The sequence below is a fragment of the Trematomus bernacchii genome, unplaced genomic scaffold (assembly GCF_902827165.1).
Source record: "Trematomus bernacchii unplaced genomic scaffold, fTreBer1.1, whole genome shotgun sequence".
Lineage (NCBI taxonomy): Eukaryota > Metazoa > Chordata > Actinopteri > Perciformes > Nototheniidae > Trematomus > Trematomus bernacchii.
The window spans coordinates 20678834-20701807 of NW_022987973.1; the positions used below are offsets into that span (position 1 = coordinate 20678834).

Sequence of the window (22974 nt, forward strand, 5' to 3'; positions counted from 1 at the left end):
GAGCTTATCACATAACTCTTTCAGCAGTTAATGCATTTGACATCGTTTCTGAGCATGCCTTTGTCATGTCTCCCTGCTGCCATCTACTGTATACAATGGGAAAACACAGTCCATTTTTCACCACTTCTAAATTAGTTCCCCCCTTTTTTTGGGTGTATTTCAGGACTGTATCATCCTATTTGTTTTTTGAGCCGATTGCAACTGTTTGATTCCCTGAGAAACTCACATTACTGATCATTATAGGTACCCCCTTACTTTCCCATATTGCTTAACTTGGAGACAGTTGTCAGATCTCCTAAAGTTTTAAAACCTTCACCTACTGATGACGCCATGCCTTAAGATAACAGGGAAATTATTGCATGCTGCTACAATACAGCATGGTTAATAGTTTTAGATATGATTAACAGCTTGTACACTCTATTCATATACACACACAAACAGTGTGACTGCAGTGTGTTTTACTGCAGAGCATCAGGTACCAGTCCTTAAAGTCTTTCTCTGTTCCTAAATGCAGCACTTGAAGCATGGTGGATACAGTGGATGTATTTCCATTATTATTGTTATTTCTGGGTAAATAATCTTATTTCAAGTTGCTTTTGATGAAGAAAAAAAATGTAAACGCAAATTATTAAAGCTACTTCAAATTATTTTGTGGGCAGAAGACCTCCGAAAAACAGTGACAGTCTAACAGTATCATATATACTATTCTTACTAGTAATAAAACCTTGTTATAGTTAACATATTAGCCAACCTGGTATAAATACATGTGAGTCCTGTTTTCCTGATGAAATACAACAATAAAATGCTCTTGGGTATATTGATAAGTGATCAAATAAACCCAGTTATATCGTAACACTATGAAAAGAGCCATTAAGCATGTTAGTACATTTACTTTTTATATTTTAAGTATTTTGCTGAGCTTCTGCACTTTGACTTAAGCAGCATTCTGATGTCTCTGTGTAACTCTTCTTACTTTATTTTTTTGTGTTTAATAGAAATACTTACGATGCTTACGAGTTAATAGCTAACCATTTTGAAACACCATTTTTCTACAGCTACATTAAGGCCACACATGAGACAAACTAGTTAAGCTCCAGAGTTGATCAGGACCATGTTTCATGCCTAACGTGCCACACTCTGCTGTAAGACAAGGTGCGTGCACGGACACAGAGTTACTGGAATTCCTCCTCTCTGCTATTGATTTTCTGTGGTTTTTGTTGTTGCAACTGTTTAGATGACTAGCAAGAGACATGCAAGCCTTTCCAAATGATCCCCTCCCCTTCCTCTCTCCTCCGTGCAGAGGCCAGGAGACAGGCAGGATGTGAGCCTGCCGATAAGCTGCAGAGAGACAGGGAGGCTGTCGGGGGGATTCTCTGGTGGTCACTCCCTCACTGTCCAACAAACCTGCATGGAGATCTAAAACCAACCCGGTATCACGGCAAGACGTGAACATGTGACGATCTACCATGCTGGGAGACGTGAATATGTCACGGTTTCGTCCCTTCAAACGTGACAGTTACACGGTATTGTTAACATGGCCCAACCAAGCCCCCAGGAAATGCGCCGGACTCAGATGAAAATATTCCTGCTGGCCAAACGGCGGTACTACACTTCCTTTTGGTTGCCAGGCCCGGAAACACTTTTTCCCATTGACTTACATGGGGAAAGAGTGGTCTGTAAATCGTTGGATAATTTTTTTTAAACTAAATAAACTACCCAGTATGAACACTTGTATAGCCCTTATTAAAAACATTCGTTCCTCAAGTTGTAAAAATGTGCTAATAACGTTATTCTGTGAGTTATTTCCCTCTGCATTATGAACGCGCATCTAACCCACGGGACCGCGCCGCCCGGCACGTTCATGTTACGTGTTCAGCACTACATGCTGTATATATATATATATATATATATATATATATATACATATATATATATATATATATATATATACAGTGCAATAATTCTTTCATGCTAAATGAAGCTCTGTTGCTTGGATATCACTAGGTCCTGTTACAGCGTAATATAAAAGTACATAACGATTGATGTGTAAATTAGCATAATTACTAGCTAACCGCTAGCTGCTAACTGCCGCCTCGTTAATATCAAATCTATCATAATAACAAACCATTACCATGCTGTCATGAACGTGCGGTGCTGTTACGTGTACGCAAATTGACGTGCTTGATGTGAACGAGCATTTTGGGGGGCATGGTTAAAGTTGCGCATGCGCTATGAGCGCACATACGGGTACTTCTCAGGCATGCCGGGTAATCTGTGACGTTTCGCTCTCTCAAAAGTTGGGCCATTTTATCATCATGCGCGAATGAGCAACTCTCATAGGAATGAATGAGGCCCCGCCTCCCACGCTGTATCCAGTACTTATTATACATCCATGGGCCCAACCCAAGCCCCCAGGAAGTGCGCCGGACTCAGATGAAAATATTCCTGCTGGCCAAACGGCGGTACTACACTTCCTTTTGGTTGCCAGGCCCGGAAACACTTTTTCCCATTGACTTACATGGGGAAAGAGTGGTCTGTAAATCGTTGGATAATTTTTTTTAAACTAAATAAACTACCCAGTATGAACACTTGTATAGCCCTTATTAAAAACATTCGTTCCTCAAGTTGTAAAATGTGCTAATAACGTTATTCTGAGAGTTATTTCCCTCTGCATTATGAACGCGCATCTAACCCACGGGACCGCGCCGCCAAGCAACAGAGCTTCATTTAGCATGAAAGAATTATTGCACTGTATATATATATATATATATATATATATATATATATATATATATGTATATATATATATATATACAGTACAATAAGCTTCTTAGTGCAATAAGAAGCTACAGGGACGTTAATCTACGTCGGTAATATTAACTTTATTTAATACAACATTTACGGTACAAGATTTAATCATACAGCCCATGTAGTATAATATTTTACAAATGAAGAATTACAGCAAACATATGCAATATATCCATTATTACAGCTCCGTGGGCTGGCAGTAAGGCGATATGGGTCCGTTCTTATTGTGCATCCATGGGTAAAGATAAACGCATGTAGTGCTGAACACGTAACATGAACGTGCCGGGCGGCGCGGTCCCGTGGGTTAGATGCGCGTTCATAATGCAGAGGGAAATAACTCGCAGAATAACGTTATTAGCACATTTTTACAACTTGAGGAACAAATGTTTTTAATAAGGGCTATACAAGTGTTCATACTGGGTAGTTTATTTAGTTTAAAAAAAATTATCCAACGATTTACAGACCACTCTTTCCCCATGTAAGTCAATGGGAAAAAGTGTTTCCGGGCCTGGCAACCAAAAGGAAGTGTAGTACCGCCGTTTGGCCAGCACGAATATTTTCATCTGAGTCCGGCGCACTTCCTGGGGGCTTGCTTGGGCCCAACCAGTGGAGAAATACCCGGAAGTGCCTAGCAAATGGTCTACCGCGCCTATTGGTCGGTTTTTATTGTCAAAATGAGATGTTTTTAATTTATTTTTTAATCATCACACTTGATTTCGCCGATTTTCTTGTTGCCCTAGCTGGTCGACACCTCTTTTAGCAGAAACAAAGGCTACATTAATGTATTAAATCGATGTTAATCCATGTGTGTGGAGGTGAGGATGTGGAATTAACGGACGTGACGTTGTGCGATTGTGTTGCCAGGCAACGCAATTTACAAACTCTTCAACTACAACCCTAATTATATTTAAAAACATTTTAGAAGGTCTCACGAAATACTTTAATGTAAATTAAAATGTAAATGTGAAGGGGTGTGTGTAATGTGGTGATTGACATTATTCACCCACGGATCTATGGGTTGGGGGTATTGTTCCGCACGGACATTTTAGTTAAACGGACTTACTGTTGATGTGAAATCCAAAAAAAAATACGTTATACACACCATAACGGTGCACAGCTGATATAAAAGGACTTGTCGTTTTTAAAGATATTACTGATTTTCTTTGAATATAAGAATGTAAATACTGAGTTGAGAGAATAGTCAGGGGATTTGGGTGATGGGAGACACATCTATGGATTCAGAATTTCAATAGCTTACTGTTAAATGACGGATATACCTTTCTGTCTGTGATGTTTTACAAATCAGATATTATAAGTAAAACATGTGAAATAATATAGCAATATCCTGTACAATTATGTGAAAACATGAATAAAACTACACATCTTCAGATGTTATACAAGTGGACAAGTGTCCTACACTAATAATACAAAGTTATTATGGCTGTGTGTACCTTGTGTGCACCGCCTAGTGGTTAAAGCACGTTATTGAATTAGTTGTGTATATGATATGTCAATGATCCTTAGGAAATCTTGAAATCTTGAAAGGGATATGCAAAATAGCCATTATATACAGTCTTTCATTAACTATTAGTAGAGAATAACGAGTAATGAATATACTTTATAGGGATCTGCAGATAAATGTTTAGTCTTCTCAAGCAGCAACTATCAAATATCTCTCCTGATTGTTGGCACTTGACAATCACCTTTCCCTGAATTTTACTCAGGTGTAACTAAAGCCTGATTTAAGGGTTGTTTATATTTCACATCATTAATCAGAATCTGCAAAGTAACTAAAATAAACGTAGTGGAGTAAAAATACCAGGTTAACCTCTGAATTGTAGTGGAGTAGAATTGCTGTTTTGTTTAGTAATGGATATTGAATATGGAATAAAGGTTTTGACAAGACCTGGTGTAACAATAATCAAAAAGGACATTAAAAGAGCTCCAGATGTCAATGATCTAAACAAAACAGCACACCTGAAATGTATATTTAAATACTTTATTAAGGGCAGTGAATTAGTTTTTTCTGTATGTTTTTCAAACCAGTGTTATACAGTAAGTGTCATAGACAGTGTTACATTGCTATTATTATCCTTAAAATATATATAAAACAAAACCATTTATGATCTTTTTTTTTGGGTGGTTTACTAATGACAGTTAATTCTGTTTCTGCTATTGATGGTTTCATTTTTGTGAAAAATAATAAAATAATAAAATTCAATAACGTGCTTCAACCACTAGATGTGCCTTTCTATCAGCTGTGCACCGTTATGGTGTAAATACAGCCTATCTACCAATTGGATCAAATATTAAAGTCAGCCGAATTAGTATTGATACTGCAAGGAGACGTATTGTGTGAAAAATAAATGTAAGATGTTGTTTAATTGCTGATATATTTATGATCCACGTCACGTTTTCAGTTTTGGCGGCAGTGCTTCCTGTTTGTCCAGAAGTCTTCTCATCAGGGCTCTATAAATACAGAACTACGGCAGATATGTAATATTTAATGCAGCCGAACCGTTTATTACAATGCCGTTATGTGATGACCTCCAAAGAGAAAAGCAAGCAAACTCGGAATAAAGTATTATTTTATTTTTTTTAAATGTTTTCGGATTTCACATCAACAGGAGTCCGGTTAACTAAAAATGTCCGTGCGGAACAATACCCCCAACCCATAGATCCGTGGGTGAATAATGTCAATCACCACATTACACACATTCCTTCACATTTACATTTTAATTTACATTAAAGTATTTCGTGAGGCCGTCTAAAATGTTTTTAAATATAATTAGGGTTGTAGTTGAAGAGTTTGTAAATTGTGTTGCCTGGCAATGCAATCGCACAACGTCACGTCCGTTAATTCCACATCCTCACCTCCACACACATAGATTAACATCGATTTAATACATTAATGTAGCCTTTGTTTCTGCTAAAAGAGGTGTCGACCAGCTAGGGCAACAAGAAAATCGGCAAAATCGAGTGTGACGATTAAAAAATAAATTAAAAACATCTCATTTTGACAATAAAACCGACCAATAGGCGCGGTAGACCATTTGCTAGGCACTTCCGGGTATTTCTCCACTGGTTGGGCCATGTTAACAATACCGTGTAACTGTCACGTTTGAAGGGACGAAACCGTGACATATTCACGTCTCCCAGCATGGTAGATCGTCACATGTTCACGTCTTGCCGTGATACCGGGTTGTCTAAAACGGTTGCAGCCTCTCTTGCTCCATTGAGCATTGGTTAAATGTGGTGCAACTAATATTCCTATGAAGGGCTTCATCAGGATGTGATGTCATGCTTCAAGTAAGAGCTTCAAAAAGTACTTGGTTTAATCCTCCGTTAATCAACACTCAGCCTGTATACAGCCAGCAACACAACACAGCAAACCATGTGGCTGTTCTTTTTGATCTGTATCTTCTAATGGTGGTCAGCTGAAGTATAATTAAGAAAGTGAGACTGCCATAAAGGTCAGTGGCTGCTGGCACTGATAGTTGTTAAGAAAGAGAGATGGCATCTAGTTGTGGTCACTATAAGAACTGTCAATATATTGTACAATTTTGAGAAGATTGAAAGTACTTGTGCAATTCCATTTTATGTTACAAACACATTTTTATATTTGATAATATTTTGATAATTTCGTTTTTTATGATCATCTTTTGTCTATATATTTACTGTTTTGTCTGTCAGCATGGCACTGACCGAACCAACATTTATTTCCCTCTGGTGACCTTTAACGACCTCTACTCAACTACACATCCGTCTTGAGCTTGAAATATACTTTTCATTGCAAACAGATGAAGCTGTCTTCTTTGATTTTCTCTGTAGTCTATTCTTTTACAGCTTTCATTGACAGCAGTGTGGTGACACTACTGCTTTATCACCCTCTAGAGAGAAATCAGGTCAGCTTTATTTATGTAGCCCATACCACAAGTCATACATTTGCCTCAAGGCGCTTCTGTCACTTTCATCTCAGTTCAGATGAAGGAAAAATAACTATTATGAATAATATTCTTAAGTGCAAGTGCAGCTGTTACTTGCAATTATATCATTTTTTTTCCAGGTTTCTTAGCTGACCCTGACCTCTGACCCCCCTGGAGGGTTTGACAGGATACTGAACCTTTCTAAAATCAATACAGTGCCACATAATTACACTATTAAAACATAGTAACCTTCTGCACAGGAAGGGAGTGAATTACATTTAATAAGGTGATGGAGCTGAATCGATGCACACAGATACAATGTAACCAAACTAATTTAATCAAGTACTGCACTGTACTTAGGTACACATTTGAGGTATTAACGTATTAACTAATTAACTGCCTCTGAATCATACAGACAGAAACAGTGAGTACATTCCACTCATTATTCCATTCAATTATGAGAAAACGAAACATGACAGCAGTGTGTAGACAATATCAATACCACAAAAAACAAACTCAAACAGATGTGAGATCATAAGTCACAGCGGAATCATGAAGAGTCATCAGCTGTCAGATCATGACTCAGCTGAAATATTTTTCCTGAGTTTCTGTTTCCACACCATAAAGTGAAATCTAACCCTTTTTAAGGTTTTAACCTTAACCTTTAACCTAACATTTAAGGGGTATTCTGAAGAATTTGTTTAATGCCACGTGCGGCATAAAACACTCATTCAAGCTACAAGATAATAAAACGTACAAACTGTATGTTAAAATGGAGGCGAGGTTGTGTATTTCATGGAAGTAAGCATGATGCAAACGAGATGTAACTAACTTGATTTGTGCCTCCTTGTGTGCTTATGATTCAGTGACACGCGGCAGTAATAGGAAATAATTATGTTATCTAGTTGGAGTTCCATCCTCTTCTTCCTCCTAATATTGATTCATGCTGTGATGTCCTGTCAGGGCGTCTTTTACAACAGTGTCGACTCACATCCTGCTGTCTGGAAACAGCAGTGAAAGGAAAATAAAGATGTTGCTGCTTCCAGTTTCAGTCAGCATCACAGAGTCAAACACACACGAAGTCCAGTGTGAAGTGTTAATGCAGCACTGTGCATCCATCTGTAGATGTGGTAACATTTTCTAAAAGGAAAACAACATCTTGTACATTAATACACATCGAATGTTCAGCCTTACATATTTTGCATATATAAAAACTTTAGGATTTCCACTAGAATTTCAAATCTGACTCCCCTACCTCTTGTACCATAGCCTAAAACATAGTCAACCTTCTGGACTGGTATCTGCCACTGCAGGAAAATGCATACAATGTATATAAATAGAATATGCACTTGTGTGAGTATATCCATATACCAAAGTGTGTGTGTGCTGAGTCCAAGGTCCAGTGACCGGCCTGGCTTAGGTTACGCTCTCTCCAACATGACGGAGAGGAGAAACCTCTGGATGCACCTTGCTTGCGGGAAGTGGAGCGGCTGCAGGCATAAATAAATCTCCCCTGAGGAAAGTCGATACAGCAGCTCACATGTCAGCAGATGAATATCCGAGCCATCTGAATCTTAATGGATACAAAACAATGTGCATATGATACACCCAAACATGTATCATCTTGATATGTGGAAGGAGCACACAAATCCTGAAAGGTGCAGTACTACAGAGCAATGGTACTTGAAAGTAAAGAAGTTAGAGTCTAAAGTTTGAATACTCAATGGAGGAAAAGGACTGAAATAAGAAAAGGACAGACAAAGGAAGAAAATAAAAATATGAATGGAGAAAAGGGACAAGAAAGAAAGATTTAAAAAAAAACTAAGGTCTCGCAAATAGGAATACTCCATTAAAACATCAGTCCCTCACTGGCAAATGTATTTGAGTTAACTCCCATCTGGGGAGGAATTGTCAAACAAAGTCTTAAAACTCTTCAGAGAATACTGTACATGCAACTCAAAACTTTTACTTTAAGTTATAATATTAGTGGTAAATACACATTATATTAATTACACGTTTAGGTAGATATTAATGTATTGAAGGAGGCATGGAATATATTCTTTTATTAGTGTTTTTAAGTGCAAGATATCAAGAGTAGGACTGTTATTTATAAAAGACCAGTATAAACACGCTGTGGGGAAACAGGAAATTGAACAATATGGGTGAGAAAATCAATAGCAAAACTATAGCATCAAACCAGTTTTTGCAAGAACATTTCCTAAATAGAAATAATGATATATGTACAGTAGTTATGAGCAAAACTCCACTGAAGGTCATTTTTAAGTCAAACATCCACTTTGCTTAGAGGCAAATGTCTGTCAGCTCGGGTTGCTGCACGGACATAAAATATGGTGGAATATTTCTCTGAGTGAGATGAAACGAGACCCTGTGGTTCATGAAGTGAGAAGTGCAGCGCTGCTGGTCAGAGGAGTATTCTGATACAGATCAATGGAAACAACTGAGACCAGTGGAGCCAGAGACTCCCTGCTGATTCAATTTACCATCTCTGAGATTCACATGATCGTACAGTACTGCCTCTCAGCCAGCACACACACACACACACACACACACACACACACACACACACACACACACCACACACACACACACACACACACACACCACACACACACACACACACACACACACACACACACACACACACACACACACACACACACACACACACACACACACACGCGGGTCGGATGTTTCAAGCCAGACGCACACACACAATTTTAAAAAGGCAGCTTTCACATGATCACAAGACTCATGTAGACATAAATGCAAGTAGACATTAATCATTCAAAAAAACATTTAAAAACCTAGGCTGGACTCTTTTCCTGGAATGAAATAAATCCAAACCACATGCAGACAGGTGGGTCTGGAAACAAGAGGTTTGTCCTATTTCCCTCAAAATCCCTCCTCCTTTGACTCAAGTGCTGCTAGCTGGTCAGGGAAAAAAGTATTCGCAGACAAAAACATCAATATAAGATGATTTTGCAAAACACCATATTACTGTATGGTCAAGGTCAGGCAACTAAAACCAGGCCATCTTCACAGAAAGACATTTTCAAATAGGTCTTTTGAACAACTTTTCTTATTAGATTATAAGTTGTCATGAAATGTTTTATTAAAGTTGCCAAGTAGTGACGGTCAGCCGGCAGTTAAAAAAGGTATACAGCAACTAGGATTGTATGGATTCATATAGTGCAAACAAACTTCCTCTGAAAGTGTAACAAATACATTTTGTAGTTTCATTCCTCCTGACTGCATAAATGTCAATAAAAAACTGTAATAGCCTTTGTATAAAAATACAAGCAGAGTAGAGTCTCCATTCAATCAGGGCAGCATCAATTATTCAGGAGCGCTCCTGTCGGTCGGGCTGCTCCGGGGATCGATGCCTCTGTAATGTGGACCGATACGAGCCCCTGGTCGAGTCCTGGCTGCAGCAGGTTAATGGGCCGACTGGATTTCACCCACTGCAGGACACACTTCCTGGGTAAAACTCTGCACCACACCCCACTGACACACTGTAAGATCATAGTTTGTGCCGCAGATATGAGCAGGCTATATGTGTTTTATACTGTAAGCACAAAGGGACCAAGCTTGCATCGCAGTTCTGTGGCTCATCACCATCTGTTAGCAATTGATGCCAGATGATACTAACTTCAGCAAGGGCTTTGGGTCTCAAGTGCCAAATAAGTGACAACCACTATTGCTGGCTGTGATAGGCTGAAGCTACAGACAATAAAACAAACACGTCCCAAGGTATACACAGGGTCCGTTTTCTTGTTATACATATGAATACAAACTCAAAAAAAATTCTTTATCATTGGATTCCCATGTTTGACTTCACTAAAAGAGAACGTAAATTTGATACTAAAAGGCTGTATTCACATTAATCTGTTGAAGGACAAAAGCTTCAAGGTTCAGGTTCAAGGTTCTTTATTTTGTCATACGAACATAGCTACAGTGTAGTTATGTCGATGAAATTCTTAGGTCACAGGCTTCTCCAACAGAGCAACACAATAACACAGATAAACAGAAAAATATAGTGCAAGTAAATAGTAAATACAAAATAGTTTAAAAAAAAGTGAAATAGTGCAATAAGAGTCTATGTGCAAGTTATTGGAATGATATATTAGATAAATAGATAAATAATTACTAAGTAGCAGATGAATGTTATGGATGTTGTTTCAACAGTTCAGGTGTTTAACAGACGTTGTTTCAGCAGTTCAGTTGTTTAGCAGTCTTATTGCCTGTGGTATGAAACTGTCTCTGAATCTGGTGGTGTTAGTCCTGATGCTGCGGCAGCGCCTGCCAGACGGCAGCAGACAGAACAGTTTGTGGACCGGAGGAGAACGCTGGCATTTCTCCTCCTACTTGAAAGACTACAGAGGGATAGGGTCTGCAAAATTTGTTTATTTTGGGGATAGACTGGATGCTCTGACCGGTCCACTTCCTGCCCGGCGCTATGCAACGCCTCGCGTCGCGTCGAAAATAGACTTGCATCCTATTGTTAGCGGAGCCCAGCTCCGAGACGCTTGTGGGACGCTTACGGCCCGTCCACACGGCGGCGTGCGTTGAAGCTTCAACGCTTCTTCCCATTCACTTTGAATGGGGTGACGTCACGCTTTGCCGAACTGCATTGTGGTTCCGTTGCTTCGCTTTGCTCGCGTTGCTCGCTTCAAAAGTTGAGAAAAGTTCAACTTTTGAAGCTTCGACGGAAGCGCCAGCCAATCAAATCATATGCCAGACACGCCCACCGGCAAGCTTCAACGCACGCCGCCGTGTTGGGCCCCTACACACGGCGGCGTGCGTTGAAGCTTGCCGGCGGGCGTGTCTGAAGCTCGACCAACAACCAATCACATGAATCTCCCGCCCCGGACACACAAGCACGCGGTTTGATTGGCGAGAGCTTGTACTGGCATATGATTCTCAAAAGTAGAACATTGCCCTACTTTTGAAGCGAGCAACGCGAGCAAAGCGAAGCTTTGCTCCCACAATGCAGTTCGGCAAAGCGTGACGTCACCCCATTCAAAGTGAATGGGCAGAAGCGTTGAAGCTTCAACGCACGCCGCCGTGTGTAGGGATTGAGGGCGGTGCAGCAGTCGTACCAGGCCGTGATGCAGCCAGTCAGGATACTCTCTATGGTGCACCTGTAGAAGTTGCAGAGTATCCTGGAGTCCATGTTGAACCTCCTCAGCCTGCGGAGGAAGAAGAGCCGCTGTCGAGCTTTTTTGGTGATGTAGGTAGTGTGAAGAGTCCAACAGGTCCTCAGCGATGTGGACACCGAGGAACCTGAAGCTGCTGACTCTCACCACCGTAGTCCCATTGCTGGCGATGGGGGCGTGTCCCTCTCTCTGCTGCTTCCTGTAATCCACAATCAGCTCCTTTGTTTTGCTGACGTTGAGATGGAGGTTGTTATCCTGGCACCAAGATGTCAGGTTTTCGACCTCCTCTCTGTACGCCGTCTCGTCGCAGTCTGTGATCTGGCCGATGACGGTCGTGTCGTCAGCAAACTTCATGATGGTGTTGGAGCTGTTTGTTTGTTTGCAGCCTTTATTTATCCAGGTAAAAAATCCCATTGATATCAACGATCTCTTTTACAAGGGAGACCTGCCGCACATTGATTACACATGTAACAGAAATACAACAGAAAACAAAAGGACACATACAACATAATGACAGGGGTACAATTTACAAACGTATTTACAAAGACAGGTACCAGGAGTATCAAATATCATTTCATCCAGCTGTGCTTTAAAATGATGCAGGGGAACCAGTGGCGTAACAAGGTTGTGATTGGCCCCGGTGCAAATATTGTTTTGGGGCCCCCCCCCCCATCGCCCCAAACATAAGCGCACGCTGATGCGCTCACACGCGCATGGACATACACAACCACTCAGAAGCGCCACATGTATAGGCTATCAACAACAGCCTGCCCTGGCCTCAGACCACCACAGCCTGACAACGGCACAGCTAACTAAGAAGAGGATTAAACCTGTTTCCTTGATGTTTGTCTCTGGGGAATGGGCCGGTAGGCCTACATAGACCGGTTGCTATAATATAGCTTTTGATCTTGGCGTCGGGCGTCTCAATAGCGCCATAGTGTCCCCTATCGGTTGGGGCCCTTTGGGGAACTGTTGGACCACCGCCGGGCACAGCCAAATCCAGCCTCTCCTCCTGGCTGGCTGGAGAAGAAAGTTGCACAGCCACGGCCATCGGATCAGTGGTTGCGTTAGACTTTTTCGTTGTCCGTCATTTTGATGGACAGGATCGTGACATTTCCGTCATAATCCATTATTACCCGTCATTTTATTTTTCATGTTTTAATGATGAGACATATTTAATATTTATGTTTGGGTACTAAGCAGCAAATGTTCATTCATTCCTTTTTTTTATGATTCATACAGAACTTTTAAGGGCATGGAGAAAAAAAAAGATGAACAGAGACACCGACCGTGCGGTCACTTTTCATGTCAAAACGAATATGAATGATTTATTTTTCCTTGCCACTTGCTTGTCCCTCTGCTGCTGGCTGAACGTTGTCAGTTTTAGTCTTAGTCTTACTGGCTTGTCCTTCATCCTCCACTGCATCAATCCCTCTTTTTTCACCTCGTTTATCCACACCATCACAATTACTGGGCTTATTAAAAAAGCTTCGGACACTCAGCTGCCGTGACATTTTGCGATTGCTAAAGCCGGTTAAACAACGAGGTAATCAACGAGGTCAAATACAAGACTAGACAATAGCTACTTAATATGCACACACTCGCCACCAACTGGACAGGGGTGTGAATTACTAAATAATAGTTACAGTAGAGTACAGTAGATCGCCCTCAGTCGACCTGGCCACTAAGGATGTAATATAATGTGGGCCGCTGGTGGACATTTTGGCGCTGTTCCGAGTTGTGTTCTAATCTGTCAAAATGACGGACTGCTTTTAGAGTTTTCCGTCAGTCTTGGAAAAATTACGTCATAGACGGAAAATATTCGGTTAACGCGACCTCTGCATCGGATACAGCTTCACTTGTGGAGCTAGATGGCAATGATGGTGGTGAGCTATCGTTATCCTCCGGCTCCGGCTGCCGCTGCACTTCAACATTGCTAACGTTAGCGCTCGATTTCGAGGACGATGTATGACAAAGAAAACTGTCTAATTTTGTCAGTTTAGCTGTTACATCTCCATGTTCTCTCTTGTCCTTTCTCTTTTGAGCGCTGCTCTTGTGCTTTGGTTTGCTGTACATTATAAATGCAAGCTATTACATTTTTTATAATGCTGCCGAACTTGCTGCTGCTAGCTACGGTACAGTACAGGTTGATTAAACGGTTCGCTCGTCACGCAAGGTATCACATGACATGAAAGGGAGCAAGGTCATTGGACAGACAAATTACAAATTAATTTAGGTTGCTTGGTTACTTTGAAGACTGCGTGAACCGGTCAATGCCATTGGGTGCCCCAAAAAAATTATATTTGCACCGGCTGCACCGTCGATAGTTACGCCACTGAGGGGAACCAAAATGCTCATTTTCAAAATGTTTTGCAGAGTGTTCCAAGCTACAGGAGCTGCGCACATAAAAGCTTTAGTGCCTAAAACAGTCCGAGCACTTGGTACATGTAATAAAAACACATCCTGGGATCTTAGGCAATAGCTACTTGCGATTCTCTGTGATATCAGTGAACAGATGTAAGGTGGTAGTTTACCCAGCATGGCTTTATAAATTAACATGTACCATTGACTGAGTCTCCGAACAGTAAGTGATGGCAGACCTGCCCTGGCATACAGGGTACAGTGATGAGTAAGTGCTTTACAGTTTGTAACAAATCTCAGCGCACTGTGATAGGCGGCATCTAACTTGATCAGGTAATGGGCAGGTGCATTCATATATTTTATGGCCACGCAGTCGTGAGTGAACAGGGAGTAGAGGAGAGGGCTGAGCACGCAGCCTTGAGGGGCTCCGGTGTTGAGGATCAGGGTGGAGGATGTGATGATTCCCACCCGTACTGCCTGGGGTCTGCCCGTCAGGAAGTTCAGGATCCAGTCACAGAGGGCGCTGTTGAGCCCGAGGTCTCTGAGCTTGATGGCCAGCTTGGAGGGCACAATGGTATTGAAGGCTGAACTGTAGTCAATGAACAGCATTCTCACATATGTGTTCCTCTGGTCCAGGTGTGAGAGGGCAGTGTGGATGGTGAGGGCTATGGTGTCGTCAGTGGACCTGTTTTCTCTGTAGGCAAACTGCAGGGGGTCCAGAGAGTCAGGGAGGGAGGAGGTGATGAATGATTTGACTAACCGCTCAAAGCACTTCATGATGATGGAGGTGAGTGCTACTGGGCGGTAGTCATTGAGGCTGGTGATTTTTATCTTTTTGGGGACAGGAACGATGGTGGAGTGTTGTAAATGTAAACAAATTAGCAGTATTTTTTCACCTCAAAAAGTTTGGAAGCCAATGGTCCAATATTCAACTAACTGATATGAATAAAGTAAAACATCCAGTATACACAAACTGAGAAGGAACATTTCAGTTCTGTTCCAAAATAAAACATTTGAAATTAACAATATTTACATATAAATAACTTTCTGTATAATTTCTTCAAATTCAGATCACATATCTTCTCTCTGTTACCTGACACTGTGTGTTTCTCTGTGTTTTTTCCTGATCAATATGTGTGCTGCCGTTCAATGAAGAGGCTGAAGAGAGTTTCATGGAGAGTGCCGGAAATGCTGAGTTTCTGAGAATCTGTGAATCACACGAGGAAAGTGTTGCCTCGTATCATTAATCCTCTTTTGATGTAATAAGATTACATAATAAGTATAGTCAGTGACACAGCAGATGGCTTTTTTGCAAAATGTGACGTTACAAATGAAACTGTTGTTTTGTAACTCACTGATTTAAAAAAAACATTTTTAATCCGTTTAAAAAAAATCTAAGAATTAACATTTAAACGTGGCCTTTAATTTGAGGTAATCTAACCATTAATTTATTCAATATTTCAAATGTATTTTCGCCTGAAATGGTGTTGTATTTAGTTTTGTTAAGCATCTTTGGGACACATCTTTTTATTAAAGGTGCAAAAGAGTTTGTATTATTATCTTTAATATGAATTATACCTGCTAAACATTAGACTGTTTTCATTGTGAGCACATTAGCATGCTGGTGTTAGCAATTAGCACAACGTATCATTTAGTATAGCCTCGTGGCTCTGCAATAGCAATAGTTGTTGCATTAGGTTAATTATTTGACCTGGTGGTTTTTCCTGAAGGTTTCCAATCCGCTAATTCAGCCAAAAGTTCTGCCAGTATATTTCTTTACTCCTTTTTTGGGGGTCAGATAAATCGATCTGGTTGTTTGCCAGAACATGTGACCTTATCATCCTGCCGGGCTGTGTGATAATGTGAAGAGCATTAAATATTCAGTTAAGAGGAAGTTGAGTGTCACTACATTATCTGAGATGTCAGGCATTTATTGATGACCTACCCTTATGTTAGAGCTGAGAGGACACATACACACATGGAAACACACACAAGTGGACTCACGCGGACACACACACTGAACCACTGGGAGTAATATTATTTGTCTGATAGATGTAGTCTATTTGTTTCATGAATTATAGATCTCCCAAAATATCATCCACACTCTGTGTATGATGACATCACCTTGACAGATGAGTCCTTTCAGCAGCACTTGCTGGAGGTTTTAACTCAGAAACGCAAAGGTTATTCAATCAATAAGTGAAGCTTTTTAAAACGCCTGGTTGTTTCCTCTACTGTGCTGAATTGTTAGTTAGACAGTATCTGCTATAACGAAGCGTCTAGTGTCTACAGGCTGCTGGTAAACCTGCGGGATAATCTGCTTTTAGTTTGGCATCCTCAGCAGACAGACGTAAACAGATTTAAAGCTCGCCATTACATTTGCTTTGTTGCTTTAAGTTAAGCTACGGGCCTCTGATTAAATTAAAAACTTAAATCAGTGTCCTGGAACATAATTACAGGCAGAAATAATTCACTTTGTGAATAAAAAAGCACTCCGGCTTTTTCTTTGGAAATGGAATTTGTCAATGAATGTGTAAAGGAGGATGTAGGAGAGAGAAAAGAGGATGTCTCAATTACCCTGAAACAAACCTCCCCCCACCCTTCTGGCTCCACCTTCCTCCATTCATTCATTCATTCAGACCCGGCCCTGGTGGAGAGGAAACTGCTGCCCCCTCTGGGATTTGCCATCATAATTATATAGGAAGCGGACCGTCTGCTGTCTGTTAGAGCTGGAGCTGGCTGTAGGCGGGTCACACGTGTCTGCTCACTGTAACATGGATGTGGATGTCTGACACTTTTTTGCAAGGTAAGATAATCTCTTGCAATAATCTTCAAAGAGTTCAACACAACAGAGAGCGATTACCAGCCTTGGATGTTAAATATCTCGCTGCTCAGTTTAATAAGATTGTTGTTTGTGTATTTTCACAAACTGCTGCCATGACCAATTTAATATTAACAGACTATAACTAAAGTGTTTGAACAATAGCTTTGTAGGCTGTTTACCAAACTTTCTTTCTGAACCATCTCTAAATAAAGCAGGAAAAGTCTGTTGCCTGAGTAGATCAGATGTTAAGTCGACCAATGTCTTTTGCGCAAACTGATATATTTCCTGAACTCAGTTTTACTTTGATGTTTTCCACTGGAGGTGATCCAAATCAGCCTGCTAGTTTTGCACAAATAAGCTGTAAGCATTCCTGCACACAAAGAAAGGAGAACGTTTTTTTGAATGATTCTTTTTTAGTCGGTTAAGAAGAAACCAGCATTGCTCTTGTAAAATATTTAAGGAACCATTGATTTGGAGCGCAAGAGAGGAGCAGCACTTTTAGACTAATTAAAACTACATTTGAAATGTAACGTATTCATAATTTGATGCATTCATGTGTTTGACTCAGATATCCTTTTATTGAATTGTGTCACAGAGTAAGGAGAAGAAGCCGCCATGTCAGATAAGAAGCCACGAGGTTCAGACACTCGTCCCAAAAGTGGCTTCCGCAGTTGGAGTGCAGACAGTTATGTTTGGCGGGGAAAGAAACGCTCCAGGAGCTCTCGCAACGGGTCGAGTCCTGGAGGAATGGAGGTGGAGGGGACGGAGGAGCTGGGTGTGCGGTCAACATCGTGTCCGAGGCGGCGCAGAGAGAGAAAGTGTAGCTGCAGCACTCTCGGGGAAGCATTGACGTCTGCAGACATTGATGTGGTGTGTCGGAAGGCCTTGTCCCACCGCTCACTGCGACAAAAGTTTCAGGATGCTGTGGGTCAGTGTTTTCCTCTGCGCTCTCACCATCACCATCATCATCATCACCACCATTCATTGGGCTCCTCGCGACCCTTCTCAGTGCTCTTCTGGTCCAAACGCAAGATCCACGTCTCAGAGCTCATGCAGGAAAAGTGCCCCTTCTCGCCCAAATCTGAACTGGCCCGATGTTGGCACCTTATTAAAAATCAAGCCACCAACCAGAATGCCCTCAATGACATGGAGACTCCTCTCAAACCCAATGTCTCAACTTCCTCTACCTCCCCACCAACGACCCCTCTCTCCTGGGACGACATCTGCTGCTCTCCTGGGCCTGGAGGCACCAGTCTCGAGGACTGGGACCCTTCTTGTTCTCATGGGGGAGCGGAGGGCAGCTGTGGCCACACTGACTACATCCTTGTTCCAGATCTTCTTCAGATCAACAACAGCTCCTGTTACTGGGGTGTGTTGAACCGCTTCGAGGCGGAGGAGCTGCTTGAGGGCAAACCAGAGGGGACATTTCTGCTCCGAGACTCGGCCCAGGATGAGTTCCTCTTCTCAGTCAGCTTCCGCCGCTACAGCCGCTCCCTGCACGCACGCATTGAGCAGAACAACAAACGCTTCAGCTTTGATGTGCGCGACCCGTGCATGTACCGGGATCCCAGTGTGACGGGACTACTGAGACACTACAGTGACCCGGCCACCTGCCTCTTCTTTGAGCCCCTCCTTTCCAGGCCACTTCCAAGGACCTTCCCTTTCACCCTGCAGCACCTTTGCAGGACTGTGATCTGTAGCCACATCACCTACCAGGGCATAGACAACCTGATGCTGCCCTACCAGCTCAGGGACTTCCTCCGCCAGTACCACATCAAGTGTGATGGGGCCTGCGCTGTGTGACAGTCCAAAGCAGGCCTCGTATTGTGGAAGGCAAATCTGCTGTTGAGGTCTAAATGGTGCATAACTGGAGAGTTCTTTAAGATATGTGTTGATCTGGATGTATCAAGAGGAAGAATAATTAAAGCCCCTTCTCTAGAGGTCTGAATCGATATACTATACTGTAAGAACAATTGGACAAAATGTGTATTCCTTCAGTACTAAGAGATGGTTTGAAACTTTGAATGTATTCTATCTGCCTTCGGGATAGCAACTGGAACCAAAGTCAAGGTACACTGAGACTAATAAGGCAAACATGTCCCCAACACTTTATTGTCATGCTTATCCAACTGCATCTAGTAAATGTATTGAATTCTCTGTCAAGTTTCTAACAAAACAACATTTTAAGAACTCTTCCCTAGGGTGAAGAGGAACAGAGTGGTCCTCTCTAACATTGCCATACAAATCCCGTTAAACACAGTTCAAGTCGAACAAACCACGCCTCCCTCAAAAGATGGAGGCTGTCAACTAACCTCCTTGTGGTAAAATGTGCTTGGACAACCAGAAGAAGAGAGGACTATTGATCTGCTATACATATTGTGTTCAATTACTCTTTTGGCAGTGTCTGTGAGATAGTTAGACATATGGGGACAGAAAAAGACACTTTAGTGTTAACTTGGTTGGAAGTGTTGTCTATGTATGGCTTCAAACAGTTCTTCTTAACAAACATGGTTTCTTATGAATTGAACTCATTCAATGGTACTGCATTCTTATCTGCAGCCACAAGATGGTGGAACAATTGCACGGATCAGAGATTTGGGAGGACTGTCTGCTTGATCTGTGTTTCCTCATTTTAGCTGCTTCTTTACTGTTCATTCTCAGCTGAAGGATCTTCTGTAATTTAACATTTTAAAATCAGTTGTGCCTATACACTCTTCACAAGAATTGCTATTGTAAGACTGTTAATATATGTTGAGGTTTTGATGGCTTTAAAATCTTACCACACTGCAAATGAAGGACACATTCATATAGAAAAAACCCAGGCAAAAAAAAAAAAAAAAAAAAATGCTGAAATGTTGCAGGACACAAAAAAAGAACAGAAAAACTTCTGAAAATGTCCGACATTTCCATTTTTTGCCTTTTGTTGACTGTTGGCATACTGATGAGATCTATTCATGTAATCAGAATACAAAGAAGGAAAACATTGTTTTGCTTCTGTAACTGTATTAACAAGTTTTCTTCAATTAAGTAATGTTGTGAGAATGTTATTGTTTTTCTATATATGTAGAAAATCGTATTTTTACTTGAAATGCCTCACATACAAATTGATGACGATGTTTTCTGTATTTGCTTGTATTTTTTCTATTTGAATGTATGTTCTTAAGCTGCAGTGCTCCAAACTCTAAGGGCCACCGTATGGACCGGAGTACAGTACAGTACACTATAGGATGAAGCAGTTTTCTTGAAGTACTTGAATCACTGTGATTCCCCCCTTGAGGCCTATATTGTATTCACTGCACCCCCCGAAAGACAAACCAATAAATGCCATTTAGACGGCATCTGTCGTTTGACTGTCTCAGGTTTCTTGTCATCTCTAGACCAATTTAACGGTGCAGCTCAAGTCATGCTTATCCATCCATGCCTGTTCATGCTGCAGCTGAGGGCGGTGTCACAGTCAGACAGGCTAATGGTATGGAAAATGCTGCTTTTGAAGTTTTGCTCTGAAAACAATTCATCCCGCTCTCTGCAAAGGACACCTCTAAATGCCAGCGCTTCAGCAGAGCAAATGAAGAGATAAGGACATGAAAAAGATTATTTCCCCCCTCATAAGTGGACTGGATTTCAGATTTTTCAATTGATTCATGTGTCATTCAGCCTCCCTCTGACCAACAGTGTAAATCAGCCCTGAGGGTAAACGTATGAATACAAAACATTGCATAAAATATTCATCATACGGTCATTAGGTTTTCAGGCACAAAAACTTTGCGTTAGAACTTTTCATACAGATGTCAGTGTTTTACTCCAACGCAGCTTGTATGTTGATGGACCGGTTCTTTTTAGATTTTTTGTGAATTTCATTATTACTGTTAAGGTTTAGATGTGGGGAATCAGAACTGGTTTGGGCCAGAAGAATACATTTTTGCCACAAAACTGGGCTAATTTATGTTTTAAAAAGAGATTCATTCAAGGCTTACATTTGAGCAACACTAACCTCAGGCAAACTCATAACATATGGAATCAACTAAAGAGTCAATATGCCTTCTTATAAAAGACCTTTTCAAATGTCACAGTAGGAAAGCAAAAATGTAAATAATACAATGGCTCAATTCCATTAAGGTACTTCAGTCTCAGTATTTTTGTGTGCATGCTGGCTCACTGTCATATTGTTATGAATTACAGGGACATCGCAATTGGTAACCTGTGCCTTTCCTACAATGACTTTATCATTAACTTTCCCAGTACACAGCAACTATTACATTTCATTAATATACAACGTTTTTTTATTGAGCATTACCGAGGTGAAGCTGTTGTGTTTATGATTGTAAAAAATACATATTTAAGTTACCCTAAATACAGTACATTAGTCCCAATTAAAGTGGAGTGCCACTGAATGTCATTTATGAAACATAACTAACTACATTTCTCAAGTACTGTATTATGAGGTAATTGTACTTCTCTACTACGTTGCTCAGGCTAATACTGTGCTTTTCACTCAACTTCATTAATTTGTCACTCAAAGTCACTAATTGAATTTAATTAGTTGCAGTTTTAAGAGTGGGGCATCAAATGCACCAAACACAAGATTTCTCTATGCTCTTACAGATCCTTGATATGTGCAGGCATGATGTTTCTCCTGGTGAGTAAGCCCACTACAGTGGGCTACAATAAGCTTTATATAATACAAACAGAGCCATAAAACACATTTTTGTAACAGAAGCCCCTCATAAAAGCCAGAGAGATTTTCATCCATGTGCCGTAAAACAATTAGATGACCTGATGATGAACCAGGGTCACTGTTTATTTGAGTTCACAGAGGTCACTGCATGCATACACTCCCCCCAGAGACTCAAAATAGAATAGGTCCTGCAGTGTAACACGACTATGTGATAACATTTCATAAAGAGTACATTTAATTAACCATTACCAAAATTCCCTTGACGTTACAAAGACATTTGCTCCAATTTTTTATATAAAAAAATGGTTTCTCGTAAATCACAACTTTATTAAAGAGCAATACTAACTCACTAGAGGTAATCAGCTTTAATGAACTAAGATCTCACATGCTATATCTAGGTGATTGTGTTTGATCCTTTTAACTTTCTACATGCTAACGCTCAGGGTTCAATAGCAGGAGCCACATCTATTGATTTTCCTGCACAACATACATAACATATTGATGTTTTCTTGGATGGTCCTGTTAGCCAGCATCAATATTTAGATTAGATTAGATTTACAATATATTTGATATCCAAATCTGAGAAATTATTTGTAATGTTTTGAGCTCATTGGGGACTGTTTTATACGTCATGTATAACACAACATATCAGGCAAGTTGTACATGTACATCTTCACACCCTGATTCTTTCACACTGTTATATTTCAGGGATGTAATACTTACACAGCTGTCGGCCAACAGAGCACTTCCTGTTGCACTGATCAAACTCTCCCCTGAGACGCTGTCGGCTTAATGACAAGAATAAAGACTTTGTGTTGTGATGTTTTTAATTTGTTCAGAATGAACAAAAGGGAGGCTTGTGTGCTATTTTTGCAGATTAAGGGTGGGTGTCTCTGCATCACCATTGTTTAAGCTCACAGAAACAGTATTTAGTAAATCCGGAGATACTATTTATTTGCAATAAAATGTGTGTAGGCCTATGCATTTAAATTGTTTATGTAAATTAACTTTGTGTTTCAGTTGTTGTTTCATACAACAATATTACACATTACAACTATTATTATGCTCATTTGACAGATGATGAAATAAAGTGATATTGAAAAAAGGACAGCTGATGCAGAGCTCAAAGTGACCACTCCAAGGAAGGGATTCATAATTTATTTTAAATGCCTGTTGCCACGACTCATCTCTCCTCGAATCTCT

The 22974-nt window shown here is 40.7% G+C and overlaps 1 protein-coding gene across 1 annotated transcript; it reads left to right on the top strand.

Annotated features, from left to right (window-relative positions):
* The first annotated feature begins 17021 nt into the window (after nucleotides 1-17021).
* socs4 (suppressor of cytokine signaling 4) lies at nucleotides 17022-18899 on the top strand. The gene is made up of 2 exons (XM_034117055.1): nucleotides 17022-17078; nucleotides 17692-18899. Exon 2 carries the CDS (start codon nucleotides 17712-17714, stop codon nucleotides 18897-18899), a length of 1188 nt encoding a protein of 395 aa, XP_033972946.1. The 5' UTR covers nucleotides 17022-17078; nucleotides 17692-17711.
* Nucleotides 18900-22974: the final 4075 nt, after the last annotated feature.

Excerpts from the sequence above, each read along its gene's own strand:
- socs4 (XM_034117055.1), top strand. The coding sequence starts at position 17,712 with ATGTCAGATAAGAAGCCACGAGGTTCAGACACTCGTCCCAAAAGTGGC.